This window comes from Zootermopsis nevadensis, unplaced genomic scaffold, assembly GCF_977971745.1.
Source record: "Zootermopsis nevadensis isolate Lab colony 2312 unplaced genomic scaffold, Znev_1.0 Znev_ptg000022l, whole genome shotgun sequence".
Classification (NCBI taxonomy): domain Eukaryota; kingdom Metazoa; phylum Arthropoda; class Insecta; order Blattodea; family Termopsidae; genus Zootermopsis; species Zootermopsis nevadensis.
In genome coordinates this window covers 25,708,923-25,721,454 of record NW_028259154.1, presented here as the reverse complement: position 1 = coordinate 25,721,454, position 12,532 = coordinate 25,708,923, and the positions used below count along the sequence as shown (strand labels likewise).

The following is a 12,532-nucleotide window of genomic DNA, read 5'->3' as shown; positions in this document are numbered from 1 at the left end:
GAGTAACGTCTCACGAATCCACGTATTTCCACTGTTTTTCTTGAAGAACAAACTGGTTGGAGACCGGAAGCCATTTCTCTGGGGGTAAAGCGGAGTGTCCACTCAGCCCAGTCTAGTGCACAAGTCGAGAAGCAGTGGAGTTATACCTCCACTACGAGATGAGCCTTCGTGGCGAGGCGCTTAATAAGTTTCAGGCACAGCTAAACCCTGGTTTACTTGTTCAATTTTATCAGTCTAATCACAATAAAATATTATTATTAAATATTAAAATATTACAATTAACATTTAAATGTTAATTGTAATATTTTAATATTTAATAATAATATTTTATTGTGATTAGACTGATAAAATTGAACATTTAAAATATATTTAAATGTTAATTGTAATATTTTAATATTTAATAATAATATTTTATTGTGATTATACTGATAAAATTGAACATTTAAAATATATTTAAATGTTAATTGTAATATTTTAATATTTAATAATAATATTTTATTGTGATTATACTGATAAAATTGAACATTTAAAATATATTTAAATGTTAATTGTAATATTTTAATATTTAATAATAATATTTTATTGTGATTATACTGATAAAATTGAACATTTAAAATATATTTAAATGTTAATTGTAATATTTTAATATTTAATAATAATATTTTATTGTGATTATACTGATAAAATTGAACATTTAAAATATATTTAAATGTTAATTGTAATATTTTAATATTTAATAATAATATTTTATTGTGATTATACTGATAAAATTGAACATTTAAAATATATTTAAATGTTAATTGTAATATTTTAATATTTAATAATAATATTTTATTGTGATTATACTGATAAAATTGAACATTTAAAATATATTTAAATGTTAATTGTAATATTTTAATATTTAATAATAATATTTTATTGTGATTAGACTGATAAAATTGAAAAAGTATATATTCAACACAATATGATACAACATTATCATCTCATAAACCCTGGTTGCAAGTGAACTTCGATGCGATAACAGACTATCACTGGATGAAACGTTCAGTTCAAGAGTGTACCAACGACAATTTTCTGGCCGGTGGAAAAAGAACTTTAAAAGAAAATGTGCAAACACTTGTTAGGACGTTTGTACAAATAAACGAACAGGAAAATAAAGTTGGCCTCAATGTTTATATCGCGTTATCAGCGAGACAAAATCAGATTTAACAAATCCTTTGAAAATGTGGCGAAGTTCAAATACTTTGGTGCTCAACGACAGTAACGAATTAAAATTACTCTGAGTAGGAAGTGAAATGCTTACTGCCAGTGAGATCAGAATTTTATCTAAATCTAAGAATGAGTTAAACAACGCTTATTTCACTGTTTAATATCGGTGTGAAACTTTGTGTGTGACGAGGAAGGATGTAGATTTTCTCGGAGCATAGTTCTGAGGGAATATTCTGTATCAAAGGGACACAGAATGACGGGAACAGGGAGATATAATTAAGTTACGAGATCGTGTCCGCCCAGGACACGAGCGTGTCTTCTGAAAAGTGGGAACCGGGTACCTTTTCGACGATGCCACTGTTAACTTCGCGCGAAGACGTGAAAATCTCTGAAATCGCTTTCAGACTTAATCGTTTCTCGAAGCTCTCGACATAAAATGCCACCCAGGCGGAACTCGTGATTCCCCCCGATCATCTTCCCCCGGACATTTCCCAGCGGGTGACACCGGTTACGACACCACACGAAGGAACCGCCCAGACCCTGCATACACAATGCCTTATCACTGCGGCCAAATATCGCCGCCGAGTAGCCAACACCGATGCCTCGCATTTGGGAGGTCTACGGTTCAAATCACGGCCCGGAGACCAGTTCTTTTCTATGCTTTCTTCAGTTTTCCTCAGATCCTTCAGGAAAATTTCAGGGATAAGACTTTGAAATAGGCCACGACATACTTTATATAATCTAATTGACGCACATTAATCACAGCATCGTCAGATTCTACACAACTTATGCTACTGACAGCGTCGTTAAATAAACACATAGAACAAGTCGGGGTTTCAAGTCTTTCAATTGCAGATTCAGTCGGTGGATTTTAATGAAATGTGGCACGAGACTAGGCAGATTGTTATTTGTACTCGAGTGGCACTTGATTAAAACCTCGCCAGGGTTACCAACTGGCTACTGACCTACGGCAACACTCACGATAGTCTTCCTCAGACTTCATTCGTAGCTTATCGTGGATCAGCGTCTCTCAAGTCCGATCGCCACGATTTTCCGATTAATAATAATAACGCTGTTATAAAATAAAATTATATAATACATGTGGCACGTGTTAAAAATAATATGGATCCCGGAAATACCTTAGGGACAAGGTCTGTCTCGGGTACATAGAAGTAAATACCCTATAAAATGGTGAATAGATAGGATAATAATAATAATCTCTGGATAAAAAATAACCTGGAAACATGGAGAACGAAGATTTCGTTGAGGAAAAGTTGGTAAACCTGGGTTGCCGTACCAACTGACAGACGACCGATATAAGGACACGTATGACGTCATCCGGGCGCCCTATATTTAGGCTAATGTTGCGACCTGCTCCCACATCGCCTGGCGACGTCATTTTACTGATTCGCGAGAACTCTCCTGCGAGAGAAATGCGATTTCCGAAGAGAAAAAAACAGAATTTCACCATGACGAGACACGTGTTCGTGTGCGAGTTCTGATTCATAAACACAAAACACCATCAAAACTGAAAACTGATACTGTTTCATAAACAGTTCTTCATGAGAAAACTAAAGTACATAATGCTGGAGGCAGAAAACAACTCCGAAACGTCGGTGAACTTCTAGCAGACTACACAGACTGACGTTGTTTCAGAACACGGTGCTGAGACCCTATTGAATCTATCAGAGATAACGCACAGGAGACTTCAGATGACGACGCGACGAGAAACATCTACCGATAATGTTAGGATGACAGAATGGGAGGGGCACGGTGGAGATAAGAAATGCATACAAAAATCTGGACAGAAACCCCAGAGGAAAGAAACCATTTCCTAGACATGGTCGTAGAACACACATAACACTGATGATAACGAGAGAAAGGTGGGAGAGTATGACTTGGATTCAGCTGGCTCAGGATAATTTGCAGTTGTGGAGGTCTAGTGGAAACAACGACGAATCTTCGACTTCCAGAAAAGACGCTCGTCTCTGACCTTCAAAAAGAGCGTCCTGAACCGCTCGACTCTTCTTGTGTTGAACTCCTCCTGCAGGTAGGACATGTCCAGCCGGCTGCTACGCAGAACTCGACGGCGTCGGGACGACAGGTCGTCGTCCTCGTCCATTCCAAACCACATCTCCATCTTCACTCGGAAATTTCACTTAAGGACATCGCAAGAGCCAAGGCGAGGAGCCACGAAGTGTTCGGAGAAAATAGCTGAAACTTGTTCACGTAACCAACTCTTTTCAGTTCTCTTTTAGTTCAAGAGACTTCCGTTTACATAAACACTTTACTCACTAATTAACCAATTCGATGTTGTTCTCTGCTGTGTAACAAATTAATTATTACTAACGTTCAACATGTAGTACGAATTCAAATAATAAAAAAACAAACATATTATATGCTAGTGCCTATAATAATTACGCCAATCGTCTAACAGCAAATTTCAACGGGTGAGATATAATTACGAGCCACGATTTGGTTCGGCTGAAATTTTTAAATTAACAGAAAACTTCAATATTGAGGAAAAGAAAACGTTCCGAAAAATACAGAGCGATAATTTATAGACCCTAATCCAACTTCTGGATTTCTCTAAAAAGACTTCATCACCAAAATTGTGTACGCATTCCTTCCTACTTCACGACACATGCGCAAAATAACCCTATTGCAGCCTCCGGATTATATTACATTATCAAATGCATTCTACAAAATCAATTTGTTTTAACCATTTAAAGTTCGTCTAATAACATTTAAAAAATTCGGCGAAGTTTTAGGTTCTCAGGGCGGCGACGAGTATGAAGATTCTTGCTGCCTTAATCATCAGTGTGATAAATTTGAAAACAGATTTTGTAATAAGGAAGTTATCTAAGTCAAAGGTTCTTCACCTTCTTCAGGTCTACATCAATTTCACGCCTTCCTTATCGACTTTTTGACAGCAAAAGATTAAGAAGGCGGAGGTCAAACTTCTTGGAACTTAATTTTAAAACTCAACAAAAAGAGTCGTGCTTTCCGATATCAGAAATTTCTGTCACGTGTATCAAATATTTTTCGGAAAACAGAGAAACACAATATTAAAAAAAAATATGTAATCGAACCGCATGAAACTTACGAGACCGCGGATCCAAAACCCTTGATGTAAGTCATAAGTGCAGATAATTAACCGAACTTAACATATTAAATCACTTAAATGAGTCTTCAACCGAACGACTGATCAACCAAGCAACTGTCTAGTAACAGAATCCGATGGTTCAAAACCACGATCACAAAATATTGGAAACATAAATTGCACATTGCCAGAATCTATTTCTTAAACCATTCTAGTATCATCCTTCTGTCTGCCGATAGACCATGCCCTAAATGAAGTCTCCACAAAGATCAGTGTGAATTTCTTCCTCATTTACACTCAATCTACATGCCCTGCCCATCGTAACCTGTTTATCAAGTTATGTCGAGCACTGACACATACAAATCACGTACGTAAATGAAATGCTTCTACTCTGATAAGTTATGTATAGAACACAGAGCGGTTTTCCGAACACGTACGACCGTAGAACACAGACTGTCTAACTTTCAGCACAATCCCGAAACACGAGAGACAGAGACAACTCACTAGACGCACAGCGTTCATTGTGAAGCCCTGGTTCTGCATGCCACTCTCATGAATCTCTTGGCTGGCGCTCTGCCCCAAATCAACACCACGGGAGACGCCGCCAGCGTCGCGACGCACATGTGTCTGGGAGGGGGGGGGAGAGAGAGGGTTGGAATTCTCTACAGCCTTTACGCAAAATATACCTTGTTTACTGACGGTGCACAGTCAGAACCACGTGGACTGGCTGGGCGACAGTGAATCATTAAACAGTCTGCTTCTAATGTTGACCAGAGGTTCATCACCGCGTTAACAAAAGTCCACCAGTAGACCACATCCAGTTATCCCATGTAAAATACATTTTTTTAATATTATCTTCCGATCTGGGCCTACGTCTCCGAAGTGTTCTATCTAGGAGTTTTCCGACCCAAATATTATCCCATAACGTATTTCCACCATGCGTGCTACTCGACCCGCCCATCAAACCCGCGTCAACGTCACCCTAACAGTACTTGCCTAAGAGGAGAAACTGTGAGAAGAATTTATTTCAAATTCAAGTCCTAGCACGTCCTTGATGCGTGGATTCCAAGTACCAGTGCTTTAATATGTCGGCCTAATGTACGTGCTGTTCCGCTGTGATTGGCGTATTACGTGCAGGTTCCAAAACCTTCGTCATCTTGTTCCTCTCAAATAAAATACACAGTCAAATCTGTGACCAAAGTTGTTCGTATTTCGAAGCTTTTGCCGGGGAACAGCGGAAATTCTCATTAATGCATCTCGTACAAAATAATTTTTGAATAATCAGACATTTGGTGGCCACCATAACATTTGGACCGGGGGGGGGGCAGCTTCACGGAAAGTATTTGATTGCTCTGACAAGGATATTTAAGAATGGAGCAGACCACGGTAAAAACGTCGTTCATATATTTCCACTGTTCTTCACTAACGACGTGTTTTCTGCGATATTTTGATTTATATTTACATTGCAGAATATTATATTAAGGTGATGGGTAGGGCGGAGGAGACTGGGAACTGGAGGGGTTTGACCGGAAGCAAGGCATTTTCTACGAGGCACCGGGTGTTTCGGACACCATGAACCTGATTTTCTATCGGAATCAATAACTTTCCGGAGGTTCTGTCTCCGAGAAGAGCCCACTTTTCTTTTACGTTGTCATTCTATCCACGACGCGCGCTTCTATTACCGATTTTTGAGCACCATACGATTAATTTTTCAAAACAGAAAAAAAAAATTATCCTAGGGTTGTCCCTCCAAGAGTCATTCACTATGACTCACCGTTCGAAAAACACACGGCGAAGGCATCACGAAATATTTTTACTGTAAACATCATTAGACTTCCGACATGTCTGCTCACAAATCTACCAAGAATTTTCCATAGTCGACCGCCTTCGGACACGGAGCAAACTGACAGGCGACTTCTCTCATCGGCGAGTTCCTGACAGAGACAACATAAAATAACAAGACTGCACCATTCCACTTTAAGGCTTTGACCGGGATGTTCTTTTGTTAAATCTTATGTGGTACCGCCTGATTCGACTTCTAATGGTTAAGTGAAGTGTTTTCTTCGCGGTACGGTCTGGATTCGTAAATATTATGAAGACGAGCTTCAAAGGGTTAACCAGCTGATTTTCGTAATGGTGAGGTGTAGTGTTTTCTTCGCGGTACGGACTGAATTCATAAATAATATTCAGACGATCTTCGGCTTCGAAGGGTTAATCATACGTGTCAAGGTTCAATAATTCAGTTTGTTCAGGCAAGTTTCCATGCAAGTGTTGCGTGTACATCAGCATATGTGGAAATAACCAAAATATCCACTTTGAGCTGAATCACCCGCACGCATATAGCCGAGATCCGGTCCGGACCAAAATCGACACTCCGCGGATCCGCTGAGACTGACTTCGTCTCGGCGATGATCAGATGCGACGACGACGACGACGACTAATTCAGTCGCCGGACAAAGTCCTCTGTCATCGGCGTCTGGATCGACCTATTATTAGATCGGTCTCAAGGTTACCGCAAACTAATATAGCCTAAATTAACTATATTTTATCTGTGAATTGCACAGAGCATGACGTAAACGGTGTCGGACGACGCCAAATCGGCCCCAGCTGTCACTTCAGTAATAGCGTCTGACTTTAGTCAAATTTACAAGGCGGGGTCGATCCATGTGACAGCCAAAATCCGGCTACGCCCTGCCTGTTCATAGAAATTCGAATGCAACCAACATACAAAGTACATAATCAAAGCACCGGATAGTGTCATCACACTTTTACATGACTGTACATTCACTCACCCAGTCTACGGTGCAGGAAATCCTTTGAAAAGTCGATTGTATACTTGGCTTGTCAAATAATAGCCCATTTTCTTTATAGAATCAACGTTCATCACCGTGTTCACTAAAGCCGGCCACGGGACTCTATCCTGAGCCAGCTTCATCCAGTTCGCTCCATCGATTCCTAAGGTCAACCTTGACATTATCCTCCCATCTACGCCGAGGTCTTCCCAGCTAACTCCTCCCTTCAAGACTCCCAACCAGTGACCTGTAAATTCCCCTACATAACTTTACATACGTCTGAATATTAACTCCAAGTACAAGGTAGTATATTTGCGTCATATTGTGAATTAGGTTAATATTTTCCGTCAAATCACAATTTTAATAAGATAATAAAATATAAAATATTTAAAATATCATTTCACGTTCCGCATCAGTATTAAACCTCGACCCGACACGGTAATACTTCTAGATGTCTTCCTCCAGACACGTCATGTCTCTACCAACTCATCACCGACTAATATTGAACATCAGATGAACCACGCCCTATAAAAAACAATACCTTCGTTCTAATATATAAGAATAATCTGATAAGAACATTTCAATAAACTGCATAACATTGTAAATGATTGTAATTCGAGTTTTAAATTTACCAATCTAATTTATACCTGAGGACGGTTAAATATAACCGAAACATGTCGTAAGAGACGTTCCAATTTGTAAATCGATCATTCGATGCGGAACGTGAAATAATATTTTAAATATTTTATATTTTATTATCTTATTAAAAATTGTGATTTGACGGAAAATATTAAAAAATTAATCCAAGTACAAGGTTTTCCTTCGCCAGTTAATATAACTTACAGCTGGTTAAGATATTCCCTGCGTTTACAGACATCTAAGGTTCATCACCGTGTTCACAAAATCTTGCATTTGGCAAGTCAAAAGTATTCATAGCCCATTTTTCATACATATTCATATTTTAACATACTTTTAACATTCCTGTATCAGACATCTCTCAACTAGTCTGTCCTGAGGATTACCAACCAGAATTCGGTGTCATTTCTAGCTTTCACCAAACCCCGCCAACGTGACCAGTTTCTTCAGTTCACCCAAAGCGCAGATCTGTAGTCCACGTGACCTGCTGCCACAGCTGATACTTCGCGGGCAGAAACTTCCTTCTCATAACTTAAATGCAAGTTTGCTTAAGTGTGAGCAAACACGAATCAATCACTGTCAGATTCGCGCGAAGGATTTTTCCTGTTACTCCATGCTCCAGATCATTTCCACTCGAAGGTTTTCAGAACCGATCGCTGTCCTGTGTTCCATCATCCTGAAAACCACGAATGTCGACGTCAACCCCCCCCCCCCCCAAAAAAAAAAGGTAAGGATCTGCTGTAGTACAAAAATACCAAGATACCTGTTGAATGAAGCACAGTGCCACTTCTTTTTTAATATTATCTTTGGCATCTAGCACATCGCAACAAGTGGAAAAATCATTAAAGTGGAGGGTCAAGACCTAGGAAATTATCAAAGGGCCCACGGCGGGGGGGTCGCGAACCATTGGCACACAAAACTACGGCTAATTTTATGACGTTGTATCGACCGTTGAGTTTAAAAAGCGATGTGGTAAGATAGTTATGAACGACAAACAGGAAAGGAAGGTCATGGCTTCCTTTACTGCACTGTTCCCGCATTTGCGTAAATGGGCTGACAGCCTCAATTACTGTGACAGGATTCGAACCAAGTTACCAGCAGGACAGCACAGTTTAATCCTCTTTACTTGTCATGGTTCTTAATAAGTTCCTTCTGAACATCTCAAAGGGAGAATTTTGTTAGAATTTCTTCCGCAGTGGCTTATAATGCTGAACAAAGCAGCCCCGAAGACATGCTTTAAACTTTTCCCCCTGAAAAAATAAAGAAACAGGAAAGGAAATGAAGGAAGGATCGAAAAAAAAAGATTTCGTATCTTTGTGCCTCAAGGATATCTTAATATCCTGTAGATATTCACTTCGTTCTGCCTACAAGTGATACGGTAATCGTAATTCACTGATATAGTTTCGTGCTTTTCCTCGGTTGTACTGAATAGGCTTACTTTAACCTGATACCGTCACAACTTATCAACTCTTCTACGATATTCAAACACGAATTGATGATGACGTATTCAATGTTTCCTTTACATAATACTGCTTTGCATATCATTAGCCCTATTTACAATCATACTATATAAAAAATATGTAAGAAAAAAAGTTCGCTTATTTATCGCAGATAAATTCAAAAAGAAAGACAGCTCTTAGATACATAAAAAAGTTCCTTACATAATTATTACGTAAATTATGCAAGGAAGTAACTGCAGCTGATATCCAACCCAGTGTTGGTGAATAAAACCTGGAGACAGCGTGTATATTACACACAAAGCTACTTCCCCCTCGTAAACTTTACAAAGTTGAGTCAAATCTGAAAGTGTCCAACCAACACACCAATGTGAGGTAACTAGACTGGCTCACGCTAAGTATAGAACTATGCACCTCTGAATGTATTGCCAATCGCCAAAACTCTCCTGCCCTTTGCTTCAAGCGGTCAATACACTACTAATTAGTTTGAGAGACACCCAAAATGTGACTGGCTACAGACTGAAACTCCCAAAGAACGTCGGATGGCGTCTCTCCATTTCTTACGTTCAGAACGGCGAAATGGTTCATCTAACGTCAACAAATCATTTACTAACAAAAATTATACTTTGCCTGCTAGCTCACTACAAGCTTGACTTACATTACTGGATGATAAAAGCTCGTAACTGTAATGTGAGCATGTTTTTGTAAAACAGGGATTCCCCACTCAAGACGCCAGCGTTATTACTGCCATCTGTTGGACTACACTTCAGCTCGTGGCGAATTAACGTACTCTTCAGGACGTCCACAAAGTGTCTTCGTTAAAAAATGCACACATTGTATTTCTACGTTTACGTATTCAACGAAACTCACACAACGTCAAACAACCTAAAATCGCACCATATTCAGAAATATAACACGCATTTTATCAGAAGTAATAACCAACACGAAACAACCATCATTGTTTTTGGGAGCGAGTTTAACAACTTCCACTAGACGGCGACACCGATTGGAGCACATTATTCAAAACAAAACGGCAGTCTGTCATCTTTTCACTCACCAACAACTGCCTGTCATATTAAATAGACAAACAAAGTTTTGCTTTCATAAATAGACCATCAATGTCTTCATCTAACGTCAAAATAATAATTTTGGCTAATTTTAACAAGAATACAACCAACTAACAATGAGCACTTCAGCTTAAATTCTGACGGCTTTTTGCGGCAACAATGCATATACGGCTGTAACATACGTTTTAATCAAATGCGTTACATTGTTGTGATATGAACCGATTGTTAGCATTCAAAACTACAACTTTACCGATGGTATACTGGAGCTTACGACTAATCGGATAAGCGACTTATCGATTGTTGGTTTATGAAATCGATACGCTTTAGCAGTCGATAATGAAAACGATTTTCTGAAAGATGAATATGCAAAGAATGTGACGGGAATCCGTCGTGGTTTAATTTAAGACGTTACCTCGTCCCCAAGGATTCTTTCTTAGCAAAATCTTAAGCGTCTATTACTTTTATTGACATGTTTCCTATAGCAACTCGCCTTTATCTCGCTTAACGATCTGACATTACGAGCCGTCACTTGCAAGATTAACACCTGGCAGATGCCAATGAGGTACCCTTCTAAAGCTAAGTCTTCCTTAATATTAATATAAGCAAAAATTACAGGCCTCTTAAGTAAGTTACATAACCACAAGGCAATGGTCAATTTGTAAAAAAAAACACTTCACGTAACGCCACGAATAAAATATATTAAATAAAACGTTATAAAATATTTCATATACATATAAGAACAGTGCTTGGCAACAATGAGGAAAATTAAAAATAATGTTACTCGCTAGAGTTGGTACGAGTGTAAATAAATTGGTACACTTATCATACTGACTTCTTCAAATCACTGGGGGGTTTTTAAAAAAAATATTAATCTGATATGTTTTTAATCTTCACATCAGCAAATGTTTACTCAATCTGGCCACTTCACAGTTAACAACACTGATGTTCTACTCTCCACTTCGCAAAAATAAGTTCTCATCTGGAGAGGGGGGGGGCGATCTTAGCTTTCAAGTCCAGCACGTAGTACGTAAAGTTTATGCTTTGGACATAAATATCTTATACATATGTGGGGATATACTACAATTCTAAGAATGATGGCCATATTGAAGAAATAATCCAACGTCTACCTAGACATACTGGAGAAAACCGTGGGAAAACAGAGCTGGCCAGACGTTAAGCACCAAGCACCGAGCTTAATTTAATCGTCAATAGTTAGCAACATAAATAATACGATCAGAAACTGCCAAGGATTTGGGCGGGAGGGATAGTTCACCGAAGATCGTTTCCATATTCGAATTGGGAGTTTGAAAACAATAACACTGTCATCAAGGTGATATGACCTCGAGACTAAACTCTTCAATATTCTGAATACGATGTAAGTTACGATTCATAACGTAGTGACACAGAGACTCACCGAAATTTCCTCGGTGCTCATCTCGCTGAGTTGGGCAGGAACACACTCCAATCCATATACTTCAGTATAATCTCGAACACTACAAAAACACAGCAATAATTACACTATATCAGGGCTGTAACCAACATTAATTTGATAACACGGTCCCACATCTGACACCTAATCAGAGATTTTGTTTACGTCAAAATATTCAGCTCACTCAGGTCAACAAATATATGCATATGGTTATTCCCCTGATAGCCACGCCTACCAGCGCACTGATTGGCTGCACTATCGAGCAGCAAACACTACCGCCAATCCATGTCGTAATGCAAGACCTTAACTTTAAATTACATTAAATCGAGGTCAAGGGTTAGTGAATTACAGTAGTGGATACAGCATGTGGTATAAAATTATGTATTTTGTGTGATCTTCGCACATCTTCTGTTCAACTGTTTTCTGTATTACAAAGAAAACAGCTGAAGACGAAAAACACGTTTCTGATGCGACCAAGATTGACAATAACTGCTCAAAGAAATGAAAATCATAATTGCTTAGGTGGATCATACTGATGAACATTTGAAACTATTAATCACACAAAAGGGATTGTAAATTATCCCACTTATGACAGATTTTGTGAACCAGGGCAGAAATCGGTGAGTGGTTAGATTCATCCTGGAACTCACTGGATAGAAGTCTTTGGGTCAGCCCTGCAGCTAATATAAATGGTTTCACTGAAAATAAAATATTGTCCCACTCTGAAATTAACTCAGCTGTACATCCAACAGCCTAGTCACTGCACAGACTGTACTATCCCGGCTCATCACAGAAGAAACGATACAAAAGTGTTATGACCTACATCTGCCATGACATAT

At 38.8% G+C, this 12,532-nt stretch overlaps 1 protein-coding gene across 6 annotated transcripts in view; it reads right to left on the bottom strand.

Moving 5' to 3' along the window:
• Positions 1 to 12,532, bottom strand: part of LOC110839157 (uncharacterized) — a 42,022-nt gene that overhangs the window by 27,695 nt on the left and 1,795 nt on the right. For 2 of the 6 annotated variants that reach the window (XM_087353678.1, XM_087353682.1), the window contains exon 1: positions 3,203 to 4,846. In XM_087353678.1, the coding sequence (XP_087209804.1) occupies positions 3,203 to 3,349 (147 nt within the window). In that variant the 5' untranslated portion in view covers positions 3,350 to 4,846. Of the gene's footprint in view, positions 1 to 3,202; positions 4,847 to 11,678; positions 11,758 to 12,532 lie in introns of those variants that run through there. The other 4 variants (XM_087353679.1, XM_087353680.1, XM_087353681.1 and 1 more) reach the window with 4 other exon arrangements.